Source organism: Arvicola amphibius, chromosome 5, assembly GCF_903992535.2.
Source record: "Arvicola amphibius chromosome 5, mArvAmp1.2, whole genome shotgun sequence".
In the NCBI taxonomy this organism is placed as follows: Eukaryota; Metazoa; Chordata; class Mammalia; order Rodentia; family Cricetidae; genus Arvicola; species Arvicola amphibius.
Genome location: NC_052051.1, coordinates 4,333,671 through 4,350,360, shown reverse-complemented (window position 1 = coordinate 4,350,360; position 16,690 = coordinate 4,333,671). Strand labels below are relative to the sequence as shown.

Below are 16,690 nucleotides of genomic sequence, written 5' to 3'. Positions count from 1 at the left end.
TGCCTTCATCTCTAGTCACCCCAATGGCTCCCTGAATAAATTACTTCCAAAGCTGGAATTCCTTTGCTCTTTGCTTATTAGTTAGCCTGGTTATCCTATGGCCCACGAGTCAGCTGTCCCACCAGCGAGCTGCTTCTTGGGACCTTAATCTCGGAGGAAGTGGTAAGCTAAGCGCTGCAAGTTCTTAATATCAGGACTTCAGCAGATGCCACGGCTCCTAACCTTTCAGGACCACTACCATCCCATTTGGTTAATGTCCCTCCTTAAGCACCCTATGCTGAGAGTCCACTGAAACCCACAGGGGAAGTGTGGTGAAGACTGGAGGCAGTCCCCAGGAGCCATGGGCAAAGCTCCTTTCTCTGTCCGTCTTCAGCCTCATGTGACCTGAAGCTCGGAATCTAGCCATTTCTCTGCTCTCTAGAGAGTTCCAATGTGCGGTCACCTTTGAAGTAGGTCTACTCAATCAAGAGCGTAAGAGGGTCCAGGTCTTTATTTTTTTGAGACAGGGTTTCTCTGTGTAGCTCTGGCTGTCCTGGAACTAGCTCTTAATAGACCAGGCTGACCTTGAACTCAGAGATCCTCCTGCCTTTGCCTCCAGAGTGCTGGGATTAAAGGCCTGCACCACAACCACCTGGCAGAGGGTTCACGTTTTAAAGAAAGCCAAAAAAACAAAGCACTTTGTTCCTAAACATTTAACTGATGAATCAATGTCCATTCAGATATGATCAGACTGCCCTACCCACTGTGTCCAAACTGGTTTTAGCTGGGTGGTGGTGTTGCACGCCTTTAATCCCAGCACTCTCGGGGCAGAGGATGGTGGATCTCTGTGAGTTCAAGGCCAGCCTGGTCTACAAGAGCTAGTTCCAGGACAAGTTCCAAAGCTACAGAGAAATTCTGTTCCCCCCCCCCAAAAAAAATAAATAATCAAATAATAAACAAATAAATAATCGTAAGTTTTTGTTGCAGCTCAGCCGTCAACACAGGACACAAGGTATTGATCGCTCTGCCTCATTTCTGGTGACAAATGCACCCAGAAAATAATAAAAGGTGAAAAGTGTTTGTCTGGACAAAGTCTCATATGTTAATGACTCCTCTCCAGGTCGGTGTGAAGCGAGGTGAATCATACAGTTTGTTCCTCTAGTGCTGCTCTAATTGTTTTGTTTGGGCTATCGGCTACCTGGAACCACCCAGAGCCTCGGTTTACCGTGAACGCGATTCAGAGACTAGGGACAACACAACCTGCATGACGGAGTCACATTTTCATAAATCATGGCGCTCTGATAGAGCTAAGCAGCGCTCCCTCAGCAGCCACACACAAGCCCGTCCATCCTTTTAGGAAGTCATGGTTCACACAGACACACTCACATTACTCTGTGAAAAGTTCCTACTTAAAAATGTGCAACAGAAACGAAATCCAGCAGACATGAACCATGTCATTTTATTGGCATAGTCAATTCAGCAACACGGGCAGTTTTGTGCCCAGGAGGTGAGGGTGATTTCAATCTGCCATAGCAGGTACCCACGTCTTCACCGTGACGACTCAGCAGTTCTGGCTTCAGCCAGTGCCTACGGAGACAAGAAAATGCAACAGTTGCTAGTTTGCTGTGTCTGCCTCACACCCACCCTGATGGGAACCTGCTGTGTCAGCTGCAGCACAGCTGGAGTGACCCTAGGCCTGGGCTGCCTGTCCTTGGCTAAACCATGTCTACTGTGACAGAAACGACTTTGTCCTATAGTCGCCACCCCCCCCCCCACGCCCCAGCAGACTAGGTCCTACCTGCTGTAAGACATTAAGATAGAGACCACACATTGTTTTTTTTTTTTTTTTGCAGGAGCCAGACATGCCTCTCTGACCCCAAGGCTCCGACAAAGTCACTGGGGTCAGTCACAGATGGGCAGCGTGCCTGCAGGCAGGGGAGGGGCTGTTCTGATTCAGCTCACTGTGGAGAATCAACAGTTCACCAAAACCGAGGTTTTACAGGTCCAGATTCTGATTTGACTGAACCAAGAAAAGGGGCTCAATTCAAAATACTGTACCCCCACTCCCTGGTTTGCAATAAAATATTTGTTAATTCAAGATGAAAAAGAAAAGTGCTTAGGGCAGGGAGTTTCAATCAGGCCGACTGCTCGTGGCATAGGCTGTGGAGCACGGACGAATGCTGCGGGCTGCAAAAGCAAATGAAATCTGAAGAAATCTCTCTGATAACTGGTCTTGCTTATCTTTACAATAACAATGTAAATAAAGTAGCTGGGAGATCAAATCAGTCTGGAGAACCGTGGCCTGAACTCAATGACTCGGCACGGCAGAAGATTGCACCTTGACAATTCCCCACACCGCTGCACAGGTAAAATGAGCCAGGCTCTCTGAACTCAGAGGACAGGGCTCACCCAGGGCTAGCAGCTCTTCCGGCTCAACATGCCAGCAGGACCCTCCTGCAGGTGTGTGCGGGCACCAGCAGCGATGGGGGGAAGGAACAGGCAAAGAACTGCCATTTCTCAGGTTCCCAGTCCGTTACATAACGCCAAGAGCAACCACTACGGGGGCGCTTACCCTCCAATTATTTGATTGTGTGCAGATAGATGAACCGGGTTTAATTAAAATAAATAAATAAGATGGCTTTCTATCTGAGGATGCTAACTGCACTGAAAATCAATGTGCCAATTATTCTGCTTGTCAGGGCTGTCTGGGGCACTCTTTCATCATGCCAGGAGCCCTCTCTGTCTGGGCAGAGCCGCGAACCAGAGTTCCGGTGAACCCGACTAGGCGCCTCCACAAGCCAGCCACTCACCAGCTACTCCTTCTTCACCTTCACGATCTTTATGCTGCTGCCGGACGTCTTCTCGGCGTTAGCTTTGAACTCGGTCTTCAGGGCATCCCTCACTGCTTTCGCACAGATCTGGGAGAAGCGGATGTAGCTAGCAAAGCGAGAATACGAACAGCGTGTTACCAACTGCTGGACAGTGGTGGCGTTACGGGAGACATCTTGGTTTTCTTCCCATACTCTTACTTTTGGTTGGTTACTATGGTAAAATTGGATTAAAAAACTGAGCGACAAGTAATCTATACGAAGGAGACAGTCAGAATGGTGCCCCAGATTAGCTGGCATCTGACTGGGAGGTCCTAAGTTTTCTTCTTGGCGGTGTATCTTTTCACATTAAGTTAAGATGAAGGACTTTTTTTTAAGTCCCAGTGTAGAAAACAGAGCAAAATGTGAACATAACTCTCACATGCATGGTTCCCAGCTTGTTGTTGTATTTGAGTCGTTTAATTATATTATTCCTACTACATACACAGATTTAGAAACAAACTTTTGAACTAAAACAGCGCTTCTTGTGGTCAGTTATCTGAAGGCGTTCACACCTGGCCTACAAGGGGCTGGGAGGAGGAAACGTGCGCAGGGCGCAGGTGTGCGGACGCCGTGGGTGATGGCTCAGCATGTGGTAGCTATGGCGGGCCCACCTCGGTCAGGGCCTGGAGTTTGACCTTCTGGGAGGGGAGACCAAGTGTCACTGGGGGTGGCTGCTCACAGGGGCTCGGCACAGCTCTGCAGACTAGGCAAAGGCCACCTGTGTGGGGCCATGACCCCGTGACCCCGCGGCGTGCCTTGTCCACGGCGACGCCATCTTGGCAGGTGGCCGCGTGGCTTGGCCGTCGCGCGTGGCCTGCTGAAGGCGGGCCGGGCCTCCCTGACGCCGTCCGGACATACCTGAGTCCAGCCTGCCGCCAGTACGCCACCATGGTGTCGCGAGCGGGACGTGTCGGGCAGAGCCGCGGGGTCGCTTCAGAGTCGCTTCAGCCGGGACCGGCAGCAGGAAGGTCAGGCCGTCAGAGTACCGGAAAAGGCGGGGCGCGGGCCCGCCAGTCACCGCCTCATCCCGCCCTCGTCGCAGCAGGGAGCCAATGGGAGAGCCGGTGCCGCCCGCTCATTGGCCGAACGGGCTCCGGAAACCACGGTCGCGCGCGCGGACACCTGGGAAAGCGAGGCCGCCGCGACCCGGTCACCTTCCCAGGTGCGGCAGAGGGCGGGGCCTCCTCTACGGGGCAGGACCGAGACCGCCCAACTTTGCGGGCCCCGCGTTTGCGCTAAGACAGCCATCTAAGAACTGTATGGCAAACCAAGATTTACATCACTTTAAACCAGAGTTTAAATAGTCACTAGGGCATCAGACCCTTTCGGGTGTGACTCACAGACACTTTGTCCAAGAGTAACACCGGGCAGTCTTCTGTTTAGCTGGGACATTAAAAGTAGTTTCGTTAAAACAAAAAACAAAAAAACAAACAAACAAAAAAAAACCCCTTTCATTAAATGTACCCTGCTTTTATAAACGTCTCAAGAAATTTTAAGCTAAGGAACCTTTTTAAGTATAAAACCAGGTATTTTAAAGCCATTTAAAACAGTCTCTGTGGTTTTGTATGCATGTTAATAGGTCTCTCTAAGAAAAACCAAGTAGAGCCCATCCCATAAAAGGCAGTATCAGAGCAAACAGCAGTGATTGACAGTCCAGGGCTGTTTTGCAGTCCTCCTCTGGCACCCCAAACAACTGCAATCTTCTAGGTGTTCCTCAGGGCACTGTGTTTCCCCCCCTGTTCTCACCCAATACCCGGAGCTAAGAAGAAAGCACCAATGATCCAGGTGACATCTGAGTCGTCCCAAATGATGGAGAGCTCTTTTCCCCTAAAAAAAAGATGCTTTGTGGTCATAATTACCCCCCAAAGTAATTACATTCAAACAACCTGACATCTCATGCCTTGGTGATGACAGAAGCATGGTTCTGGCGTGCAGCGACTGATAAGGTCAGTAGATGCAACCTCAGTAGTCACTTTATTTCCAGTTAACGTACCCAGCCCGCAGTACAGCGTGAGAGATCACAAAGTACAAACGTGAGGAAGGGAATGCCTTTACTAAGTCACAAAACTTTGGCAAATCAATACAGTACCCATTAATACAATAAAATACGATTTTTGCTGGAGTCATATTACCTTAGTGTTAATTTTCACTCCAAAAATATCATTTAAATACCAAATCCAAACACTGGTCTCCAGCAGGGCAAGTTATTTTATACAAATTACTGTCATTTGAAATTATCAATGTCTCTTTTTAAAGTGAGTTCCTCACGCAGGAGGTTCTAGTTCACCGCGTCGGGCAACTGTGTGCACTCGAGGGCAGCCAGCCTTTGTTCTGGTTGGTCCACAGCCACGCAGGGCTTCAGTACCTGAAAGGCTAAGATTCTATACCTAAGGAGACTCGACACAACATCGATTTCTTCTAAGCACTTAAACAACAACAAACAAGCCTGTAACTGTCCACATGCACACAAGACTCCAGCCAGCCCCTCAAGCCCTTCCACCTCAGACGATCACTTTGACTCAGACCCGCTCCATCTTTTGTTTTGATCAAGTCACAGCTTTTCCCCAGCTCATTAAAAAAAAAATAAAATCTACCTAAAGTAGCTATATTTTTTTAAATAACAAATAAATATGATGTCAGCTTGAAGAGTCCTGGGGCCCTGCAGCTGCACACCAATTTCCATTGTCATTTTTCCACCAACGCTGCTGCGGCCGCCATTGGGGTCCTTATGCTTCCTCTGGCTGATGCTGTCAATTCTTCAATCTCGGCGTTCAGTTTATGGATCACCCATTCCATTGCTTCTCGGCCCTTAAAAAGTGCAATGGATTTACTGTTACCAAGGGCAACCACATGTACACAGGAAGCGGCGGCCAGGATAAGGGCTACAGGCTCCCTGAACCTCGGGCAGATCTCTCGTCCTGCCTTTTCAGTTATTATTTACCAAACACTGAATGCCCCGCAACTGTACAGAAGCCACTTTTGTGTGCAGAAGATGTTCTAGAAGAACGTGCAGTGGAGTGGCATTGTCTACTGTGACTGGGGCGCTCAAAGCCCCTTTGCTTTCTGTAACAACACTGTAACCCAAACATGCACAACCCAGGATCTGGTCCTTGACCGTCCTCCTCTCACTCGCCCTCTTCCTTCTTCAGGCTCTACAGTGTCTTGAGGGATGAAGGAGGAGCACTCCCGCTTCCTGTTTAGGGCCTTTGCACGTGCAGCTCCCCCGCCCGAATGCTCTTCCTGGGCACTCCTGCACCAACTCCTACCCTCTCAGCACTTGGCAAAAACATCAATTACCAAACACTTATTAAACACTCAGGCCTGCTTCTACTTTTCCTTTCCTAGCGGAGCACTGTGTGATTACTGCTGCCTTCCTGAGTCCTGTGATGGCAGAGCCCATTTGTCCTGCAGCCTGTATCGAGTGATACAATGACTTTATGAAATGTGTTAAACAACGCGTTAGTGGGGTACGCCTTTAATCCCAGCATTTGGGAGGCAGATGGATCCCTGAGTTCAAGTTCAAGGCCAGCCTGGTCTACGGAGTGAGTTCCAGCAGTTTGGACTGTTACACAATGGGTTAGGCATCTTTCCCATTAAACTTACTGTTTTAACATGGGGGTGATTCCCAGTGGAGCTAACAAGTGGGGGGGGGGGCATAGGAAACAGTCACTATTTTATATACACGTGGAGCTAACAAGTGGGGGGCATGGGAAATAGTCACTATTTTATGTACACGTGGAGCTAACAAGTGGGGGGGCATGGGAAACAGTCACTATTTTATGTACACGTGGCATGTGCAGCAGACAATTTCATCATGAAGGTAACAGAAGTCAAAACATCTAGAACTCATGGGAATAACAAAATTTGTGGAGGACCAGCACACGGCTGCTCACCACCCAGGCACGTCTACAATTCCCTGGGCTGCTAGCAATGCTGGTGTGTGAGCAGAGGTGTGCAGGACTCCAGAGCCACACAAATCACTGCCCATTATTCTGCCTCTCCCTACACAGTGGACCAGCCAGCTTCGTGGACAGCTGCATTCAGCACAGCCTTGCTGAGGAGAGGTGCCCGGCCCACTTACTTTGTTAGCGTTGGAGGATATGGTGCTTGCCATGAGTCCTTCAAGGTAGCTGCTGAGGCTGACCCCTTTTACGGTGATGATGGCTTCCTGGGTCAGGACAGTTCTGACAAAAGAACCCACAGCCTTAGATGACTCATGTCTGATTTTCAAAGAGCAATCCACCAAGAAACGAAAGAACCTGATGGAGACAGGCCACCATGCAACGTTACTTACTTCTCTGGGTGCTGGGGGTGCGGCTTATATGTGAGCCTCTCATCGACTGAGACCATATTTGTAAATGAGATCTACAGGATGAGGAAAAAGTCAAGCCACTTCAGAAACCAATACTAGAAAAATTTCTAAAGTCAACACACAACCCCAATTCTTATTCGCTAAGCACACACACACACACACACACACACACACAAAACCTTACAGATAAACTATCTTGGCTAACGTTATTGGGTAACTACAATTTAAATTTCCCTATTTAAATTTATACTTAAATTTCACCAAACTTTATTTGGGCAGAGAGGTGGCTCCACAAGTAAAGACAAGTGTTTTCCCTAAGCCTGACGACCTGAGCTCAGCCCAATGGTAGCTCTACCTCCTGGTGGGAGACAGCGGACTCCCAAGGCAAGCAAGCCCTCCCGACCCTCTTCACAGGGCTTCCTGAGTATACCATGCCCCCTGCCCCAAATGTAAAAACAGAAAATGAATTTAGGAACTGCAGGGTTAGGGAGCATGTAGCACCTTTCCTTCTTCATTATTATTATTTATTTTTAACTCTGCAATACTAGGGGATTGGACTTCAGGCCATGAACAAGCTAGGCTAGTGCTCTATTATACCCCTAGCCTTTAAAATAAATAAATAAATAAGCAAATAAGCAAATAAGCAAATAAACAAATAAATAAATAAATAAATAAATAAATAGGATGGATGGTGGTGGCACATGCCTTTAATCCCTGAGCAGAGGCAGGAGGATCTCTGAGTTCAAGGTCAGCCTGGTCTACAGAGCGAGTTCCAGGACAGCCAGGGCTACAAAGAGAAACTCTATCTTGAAAAAAGAATAGAAAAAAAAAAACAATATACATATGCGGGCGTACACACACACGCGCACACGAAATAAGGGAGTCTTTTCCTCTGTTGCCACAAACGGCCTTGAATGCAATCTGTAGTCCATGCTGGCTTTTAATTTGTGATTCTCGTGCCCCCCCCCCCCATTCAAAGAAGCTGGGTTACAGGGATACACACTAACGCCCAGCCAGGCACTCCTTTTGACAGCATATCCTCATGCCTATTTCATGTGTAAGAAAGGAAATCTCAGGTCAAAGAGAAAGGAATACAAACAAAGAGGTAGGACTCACGTTGGTGGACCTGAGTTCCATGGTCTTCTTTACCGGGTCAACTACAGAATGCTCCTGGACGTAGGTTTTCGTTCTTGCTGCACCAATGAGCTACGGGCAACACTAGAGTTAGTAACCAGAGCTCCAGTAAAGCATGTCCATCTTTCTCTTGAAGGCACAAATGTGTCAACTACAAGCTAACAGTGACTTGCACACACAGAGGAAGCAAGACTGTCATACGCCTACTAAGAACCTTCCACAGAGGCAATCAGGGACAGCTTGTTGAGCTGTGATGTCATATTCACCATGGGGTGATGCTGGGGCACCGAATGGGGACATTTGGAAGTCAGAAGACCCATGTAGTAGAGTTCAGTCAAGTGTCCCAGGGAGAAGTCCCCCACCCCCCATTGGCTATATAAGAAAGCAGGCCCCACAGCTGAGGGAATCCATCCATAACCAGTACCCCTCCATGGGTGCGTCCCAAGCTCACCCTCCTCTGCTGTGGTGGAAAGCAGGCTCCTTCCTGCTCTAAACAGAGAGACCCAATACAGAAGCTGGGTCCAACCGCACCCCCACCCCCCCAGTTGTATCGTGACCAGCTGGCATCCTAGTTTCTCACTGGCTCTATCAGCACACTAAAGCTTGGTGGTTTGTCATGGCAACAGAACCACTTCTGAGAAAGTACCAGACCATGGCCTAAATGTGAAGCAGCAGTCTAAACAGAGCTCTTGTCACTTAACGTGTGCACAACCCACAAGGGCCCAATGTCACCTAATAGCAAGGACCCAACCATTGTAAATTCCACGATAAGCCTCAGGCTGGAGCAAAAGCAGGAAAAGATGTAGCTCCCTCTCCACTGAGCCAGCTCCCTACAACCATGGTACCTTAGGAGGCTGAGCAGTCTTTCTAATTCAACACACATCCCAACCTTTATTAGGATGTAATTCCAACCTATGCAAAATCCCACGCAGCACCAGAACAGAAAGACGGCAGAAGACCCTAGCGCACTGCTCCAGGCAGGGCATACTCACAGACTTCACAATGGAAGGCAGGCCCCACTCTGTGCTGAGGAGCCTGTGGCTGTGCAACTTTCCAGAGGGATCGACATGTCTGTCCAACACGTCAACGCCAACCACGCTTGGATTCATGGGGTTTGGGTATTTCTGCATCGCAGCCGTGGTAACCATTTCCCATGGGTGGCTGCAGACAAACCGAAAACCAAACATGAAAAATGGCGGATGGGGTAAGCCACTCTTCTACCAGAGGCTGTGCTTTAGGATGGGACGAGTTTATGCTGGGAAGTAACTTCTGGAGACATGAGTGCTGACCGTTTTTAAATGCGTACAGACGGCAGTGTCTCCAGAAACAGACCGCAGGGCACAGCAGACGCCCATGAAGCAAAGCCTTAAGGAGCATGCCTCTCACAGCAGCCCTTCCTCAGTCACAGCCGAGAAGAATCGACGCCCTGGCTCTCCTGGACCTCAGAGACCCGCCGGCCTCTGCCTCCCGGATGCTGGGAGTAAAGGCGCGTGGGGACACTGGCTGATCAAGCATTGTCTTAACATCCGTCCTTGGGCATCACACACACGCTGCTTTCCTCCAAGTCTGGCTTTAGCTCTGCAAAGGTCACTCAGGGGGGAAATGCCAAGGCCTAATGACTTAGGACGAGCACCTGCCCATCACTCCAGTGGTTGAGAACCACTTTCGTGAAAAAGGCCACATACCCATTCAAAATGCGCCTCACTCACACCTGCCTTCCGGGCACAAAAGGCACTCACAGCTGATTGGTCCATCTGCAGTCTGACCCCACCGCTTTCTGTATTATTATCTGTGTCCTTGCTTTCTGGAGATAGATTTCAAGCTATGCCCACGAACACAAACCACAGTGCTCTTGTTATCTAAAAGCAAAGCAGGTGGGCACTAATCACTTCAACCTTGTGGAGAACCCGGACTGACAACTACACTTGTCAACAGAAGAAACCCTCCAAACCACAGACAACCAGTGACATGGTTTTTAATGTTTTCATTTAGTCAAAAATATCCTGTGAACAAGCCTGAATTTCTACTGACCCTTAAGCCCTATTCCACAGTCAATGCAGGTATCTAAGTGGAAGTTTCATAATCTAAGCAGCCCAATGGCAGTCACAGAGGCAACTGTCTAAAATGAAGATCAGATGAGGCCCTCTTTGGTCTCTCATCCATACACTGACCTTTTCTCCCCCCTTCTGAAAAATTAATAAGCAGTTCGGGGGGGGGGGCTCTCTGCTTTACCCTGACTGCCCCATCTGTGCTCTCTAGGCGAACTCTAAACATCACTGTTGGCCAAGGGCACCCAGTGATCACGAGTGCTCCAGCAATTAGTTTTCGTTTCACGAGCAAAGCATGATTCTGTGAAAAAGACCCTAGTAGACGTTCATAGAGCACCGACGTGGAGCTGAGAGCCTGGCCAATCTTATGCCTGGAACCGGACGCACTGTTAACTGACAGGCGGCAACGGTAGTCCTGGACTCTACAAAAGCTGTGCTGGGACACACTGCACACGCAGATGCCAGAAGACTCAGCAAGCGACACCACACTGGGTACTAACAATATGCCATGTCTCAGAAATGCCCCCCAAAATCCAAGATGTATGGATGAAGAATGACTTGGGGTCCTGTTTGAGAGAGCATCGTTCATAAGATGGAACCCTGAAAACGGCAGTGAGACATTGGGACTGTAATTCGGGAGGCTAACTCCATCTTGAAATCCTGTTTTCTGAGACTCCACCTTGCTAAGCAGTCCCGGCTGCCCAGCGCACACTGTGGCTCTATGTTCAGGCTAGCCTCAGACTCGGCAATGTAAGGGCTATAGGCATGCGGCAGATCCTGCCTGAGATACAGGTCTGGGTGCCGAAAGTGTGTGTGGGTGTGTGGATTGGGACCTTGATTGGTTGGCTCGACCTCTCTGGAGAGCCGGCATCCTGGGTCTCCTCCCAGGGCACGGATCTATCTTCTCGGGAAGGCCCCTGGACCGTTCCCCAGTCTAGAGGTCTGTACCAGAAGAAGACTAAGCTCATGTATGAAAAGATGTGAAGCCCAGTGACCAGATTTCGCTGAACAAGTCCTGGCAGGAAATGGGGAGGAACAGGTCCTAGGGCAGGAGAGTGCAGAGAGGAGACAAGCTGAGGGGAGAATGTGGAGGACCAGATGGGAGGGACCGGTCAGCAACTACAAAGCACTCAGATCCAGCAGAGGACTGGGTTGTAGAATCCCTTCTGAACAGACTACCAAAAGAAAAAAAAGAGAAAAAAGCACCCCTGGGACTCCAGTCCCAGAAGTGGAAGAGTCCCTTCTAACTCCAGTGTGCTGTCCTTATGGGGCACACAGTGGGCCCTCAGAGGCCTCGGGTCCACTCTTCTTTTAAAATGGCCCTCATAACAGTGCTGGCACGCCTGGGTTGAACACACCACAAAGCTATACTATTACAATGGTGTGGCAACAGAGGCAGAATGAGTGGCCCAGCCCAGATCACCCAGAAATGGATTCAAAGGCTAAGTCAACAATAATTACAACAAGGGGACATTTTATATCACAGAACAATGGGTCAGTCAACGAGGAATACTGCTGGAACAAGGGGTTAACCATTTGTTTATCTTGTATGTGGCACTGTGAACCTGGGTGGTGTCATTCCCAACACTCAACAGACTCCGGTCCTGTTGTCTGAGGACCATAAAGCGATGACCGGATGTGACGGCAGAGACTGGCTATCTGGTCGGTTTTCATGCCTCACAGATATGGGAAACCACGGTCACAAACTATCTGTAAGAGCAAGCCCTGGTCCCGGATCTCTTGCTGTTCCTCAGGCTGTCTGTCACCAAGGTTTAGCACCATGGTGGTGCAAACTGAATTCACCAGGAAGAAACTCCACCTAGATGGACGGCTGCCTGGCTGTCAGTGGGAGGTTCACGCAATGGGGGGGGGGGCGGGGAGAGGCTCAGTCAGGACACCCCAGGCCACCGTGAAGCCATTGGGGCTCAGGACACCTCGGGCCACCGTGAAGCCGTCGGGGCTCCGTCAGGTCACTCCAGGCTACCACGAGGTGGTCGGAGCTCCAAACACCCCAGGCCACCACGAGGCCGTCGGGACCTAGCGCTCTGCGACCCCTGGAGTCACTTCCGGGTCATGCCCGACGGCCGGTTCCTGTCTTCCGTCAGTGGCGGAGGGCCCAAGCCCGGGGTCACCGAGGCCCTAGCTAGGCTTGGGGTCGTGACCTTGGCGGTCCCCGGTCCCGGGGTCAGCCCGGCTCGTTCTGCCACACCCGATGCCAGAGGGCTCCCCGACGGCGTCGGAGCCGGTAGCCGCGCCCACACTCACTCAAAGACGTGCTCGGAAGTCCAGATCTTCATGGTGCCAGCCGCCCGCCCGGTGTCCCGCGGCGTCCCGGGACGAGGAGGCACAGAAGTTCACCGGCCCCGCCCCGTCCCGGCCGGCCGGCCTCCCACCGCGCAGGCGCCGTCGGGCCCAGAGCTGGGATGCCCGGAAGTGCCGTCCCGTGGCCTCGCCGAGCCGGGCTAGGCTCCGCCCCCGGCGCCGCCAGGCCCCGCCTTCTCGGCGCAGCGCTCTCGGCAGGGCTCAGTGCGCCAGCGCAGAGCTGCCTAGCGCGGAGGTCGGCGGGCGGGAGCAGTCCTGCGCATGCGCAGGCCTCAGCAGCGGTCTCCTTTGCGTTTGGCGGGTTCTTTGGACGTGGCCGAGCCTGGCGGCGTTCACCGGCGTACACTTCCCTGCTGTTGTCTGACAGTTAGCCCCACCATTTGCTCCAAGCTAAAGGAGTGTGGGTCGCTATCAGCGCATTCTCCTTGCCAGCCCTGGGGGTCGTGACCCTGGGTAGGACAGGCTGCCTGCTCATCCACCAAGCAGTGACTTGCCACCCCTCACGGGAACAGTCAGAGCATGGAGTCCTAGACAGGGCTGGAGCAGGAGCCAGCTGCCCGGGCAAATGGCCCCGGGGTCATAGATCATCCCCATCACCACCCCTCCGAAATGCCCACGCCCTCCTGTGCCTCCATCACAACTTCCTCTAACATACTTCCCAGCAATCATCACTCTGAGATCATCATGTTTATCTGCTTACCTCCCACCAGAGAGTCAGCCCCTGAATGCCAGGTCTGGCCTGTCTCCAGGATGGCCCTCCGCAGCGCCTCTGGATAACAGAGGTTCAAAGGTCATTGAAAAAGGCAGTAATTATTTGGGGAATGAATTAATTAAGCCATCTAGTTAATGTGCTTGACTTCTAGCCTGTAGGCACCTGAGGGTGAGGCTCTGCTAGGCTCTGTCAGTGATTTCCTCCCTGCACCTACCTAGTAATTAGGGATACATGCGTGACTGAGTGACTGAGGGGGCAGGAGTGGATGGCATGCGGTTCTATTCAGAGATGCGCAGGGTGAGGTGGACGAACCCCTTGGCTTGGGTTTCAGGTAGAGCTTCCCACTTCTGCTCACCCGGTTCCCCCCATCCTGTGCCTCCCGTCTGAACAATGTGTGATTTGAAATGACAGGTGGAGGAAACTCTCCGTCCTTAAGGAGCTACTTAGAATTACTGCTTCATTTTTGTACCTAGTTTGTTCAACTGTGAAAAACAAATAAAAAATCAGAGTCGTTTAGGAGGGTGGATAATTCTTTTTTTTTAAATAGCCAAAGCCGTTTATATTTTTAAAAATAGAAAAATGCATTAGATGGAAGGAAATAATACGGTTGATAGCTGCTAAGTGCAATTTGTGGTACCTGAGATTTTTATTTTCTTTTAATATTTAGTACCTTGAGTGGTTTCTGGGGGAGGTAATGCTTTAAGGGCTGCTGAGAGGGGCTCAGCCTCGATGAAGATGTGTGAAGTTATTGTTGCTGGGTGTTGTTGGCTCTGGAGCCGTCAGTACAGAAATATCTCTCCCTCATGCCCTGGAGCTTTGTGAAGCTGTTCACCAGCCAGCAGCCCGATCCATCCTTCCTTCCGAAGAATGTTATCCTGCCCCATAGTTGAAGGTTCTTAGTCGTCAAAGTCATACCAGAAAATTGACTTCATTTTCATCGCATTGCTAAACACCACGGTACCAGTCTACACCGTGGTACCTGTCTACACCACGGTACCTGTCTACACCGTGGTACCTGTCTACTGATTTTGCTTCCTACACCTGCAGTGATGGGTGGAGTGATGGGTGGGATGAAGGTCTGGGGCCCAAGGGTCTTTTCTGTGGTAAATATGCTGGCAACTCTGAGGTTTGGAGAGGAAGAGCTTCTGTCACTCCCTCCTAGAGACCCACCAAGAGGCTCACTGAGGGAGCAAAGGAAGGTTCTTTAAACCCCTGAGCACTGTATTAGTGATGGTGCTTCTTACTGAAAGAGAAGTTATCAGTTGGTCATTAACTCGACTTGGTTTGGCCCAGGGATGACACCTGTCCCCACGTCCTTCTGGAGTGACATCTTGCCCAGTCTGTGGCTGGGAGGAAGAATGCAGATGTGATTCCCACCTACTAGGAGTTGTTTGGGGAGCCAGACTCCAAGTCAAGAGGAAACTGGATGGTGTTTAGAGAGAAGGCTCTGTGTCTTAGGGAGACCAGCGAGCAGTAACTCGGGTCTTTCTGAGACTGAGGAGGAGGTGGCTGAGGGACTGGCACCAGACACTGGTTGTGAAAAGGCACCACATCTAAGCACAGGTGCTAGTGGCCCTCGGGGACAAGCCCTGGCCCTGACTCCGCCTGAGCCTCAGCTCCTTTTGTTTTCAAGCCCCACTCATTTGCCCTCCCTCCTTTTCATTTTACATCATTCTTATTCCGTCTGATTCATTGTTACTGATTTTTTTTATATCAGGGTGGTATACAATAACCCATCATTACCCAGAGTTTTGCTTTCCATAATTCTTCAACCACCCATGGTCTACTGTAGATATTATATGAAGATTTCCGGAAGCAAATAAGCCACAAAGATTAAATTGCTTGCCACTCTGAGTATGGTGATGAAGTCTTGTGCCAGCTCACTCTTCCCTACCCTGGACACGCACCAGACTGCGGTCCAGAGCATCCCTGCGGTGTGTACCACCCACTAGCAGAGAGCATCCTTCTCCAGTGTATCCATGCTGTGTAGGCTACCCACCGACATAAATCCTCCCTCTCTAGTTAGTTCATCATCATGTACAGTATTCATCTATGGCTCCAGAAATCCACTGTGGGTCCTGAAACACATCTCAGAGGATCTCAAGAAGCTACTATTGTAATTATGTATGTATTTGGTACTTGTCCCTGTTTCCGTCACAGAACTGACACCTTGTGTTTTCTCGGGGGTAGGGATATCTTTTGTCACACTGGGTTCCTTTAGATGTCTCAGTTCACAGTAAAGATGGCAGTAAGATGACAGGGCTTAAGTGGGCCGTACTAGCCTCGGGGTGGAGCCAGGCATGGGAAAGAACAATTGAGGGCTAGGACCTTTATCCTTGCTCCCAAACGTCCAAGGAAGGCTGGGCAGAGCTGCAGATGGTGCCTACAAAGTGTCACGGACAAGGAGACATGACGGTCGTTGGGTTGGTGAGCACATTTACAGACCGGGAGGGGATGGTCCCCTCACTCCACAGGGACAGAAACTCCTGTGCCCTGGACCCTTGTGAACTCTCCCCTGTGTCCACTTGACTCTCACTAATTTTCATTATAATAATAAGGTGAAGGGTTTTCCCTGAGACCTTTGAGACAGCTTAGCAAGTCATAAACACAAGGAGGGCATGTCCAGAGACACAGTCTACAGCTGGTCGCTCAGGAGAGCAAGGGCCCAGGTGGAAGCTGAGATGGGAGATCCAAAGACAGCAGAGACTGGGGCAGTCTCGAGGGATGAGGTGCTTAGACTGTTTTCAAGTAAAGTGTCCTCAGGATAATGGCTGCATGGATGTGCCCTCCTCCCAAATTCAGTGTTTGTGTGGAGAGAGCAGTAGGAGGGGACTCTCAGAATCAGCTCCATCGTGTAACTACAATGGCTTGCAGGAGACAGCCAGTGTCTGTGCCAGCCTGGACTAAATGTATAATTTCTAAAAGGAGGCCAGGCCCCTATGTCCTGCCATGGGCTCTCCAAGTGTCACTCACTTTGGGATAGAAGGGTTGGGCTTCCTTCCCTCCCCTTTAAAATGGACATGTTATCCTCGATCCTAGTTCTCTCTCTCTCTCTCTCTCTCTCTCTCTCTCTCTCTCTCTCTCTCTCTCTCTCTCTCTCTGTGTGTGTGTGTGTGTGTGTGTGTGGAGGGGGGTCAGAAGACAACCTTGGGTATTATTCTCAGGTCTCTCATTGGCCTGGAGCTCACCAATTAGGTTAGGCTGGCCAGCAATACTCCCATCCTAGGAAGTCTCCTGTCCGTACCTCCGAAAGTCTGGAATTAGAAGTATGCACACCACCATGCTTGTAGTGTGTGTGTGTGTGTGTGTGTGT

At 50.4% G+C, this 16,690-nt stretch overlaps 2 protein-coding genes across 2 annotated transcripts; both read right to left on the bottom strand.

Annotated features, from left to right (window-relative positions):
• Nucleotides 1-1,413: 1,413 nt before the first annotated feature.
• On the bottom strand, nucleotides 1,414-3,848 carry Atp5f1e (ATP synthase F1 subunit epsilon). The gene is made up of 3 exons (XM_038330986.1): nucleotides 3,708-3,848; nucleotides 2,790-2,916; nucleotides 1,414-1,566 (listed from the first exon to the last, which is right to left on the bottom strand). Exons 1-2 carry the CDS (start codon nucleotides 3,737-3,739, stop codon nucleotides 2,793-2,795), a joined length of 156 nt encoding a protein of 51 aa, XP_038186914.1. The 5' UTR covers nucleotides 3,740-3,848; the 3' UTR covers nucleotides 1,414-1,566; nucleotides 2,790-2,792.
• Nucleotides 3,849-4,804: 956 nt separating this feature from the next.
• Nucleotides 4,805-12,766, bottom strand: Prelid3b (PRELI domain containing 3B). The gene is made up of 6 exons (XM_038330280.1): nucleotides 12,609-12,766; nucleotides 9,288-9,456; nucleotides 8,278-8,367; nucleotides 7,144-7,214; nucleotides 6,931-7,033; nucleotides 4,805-5,657 (listed from the first exon to the last, which is right to left on the bottom strand). Exons 1-6 carry the CDS (start codon nucleotides 12,638-12,640, stop codon nucleotides 5,535-5,537), a joined length of 588 nt encoding a protein of 195 aa, XP_038186208.1. The 5' UTR covers nucleotides 12,641-12,766; the 3' UTR covers nucleotides 4,805-5,534.
• Nucleotides 12,767-16,690: the final 3,924 nt, after the last annotated feature.

Coding starts and splice junctions, on each gene's coding strand:
- Atp5f1e (XM_038330986.1), bottom strand. CDS start 3,739: ATGGTGGCGTACTGGCGGCAGGCTGGACTCAG. Junction 2,917..3,707: donor TGGCGGCAGGCTGGACTCAG/GTATGTCCGGAC, acceptor TCGCTTTGCTAG/CTACATCCGCTTCTCCCAGA.
- Prelid3b (XM_038330280.1), bottom strand. CDS start 12,640: ATGAAGATCTGGACTTCCGAGCACGTCTTTGA. Junction 9,457..12,608: donor ACTTCCGAGCACGTCTTTGA/GTGAGTGTGGGC, acceptor GTTTGTCTGCAG/CCACCCATGGGAAATGGTTA. Junction 7,034..7,143: donor CACCCCCAGCACCCAGAGAA/GTAAGTAACGTT, acceptor TTCTTTTGTCAG/AACTGTCCTGACCCAGGAAG.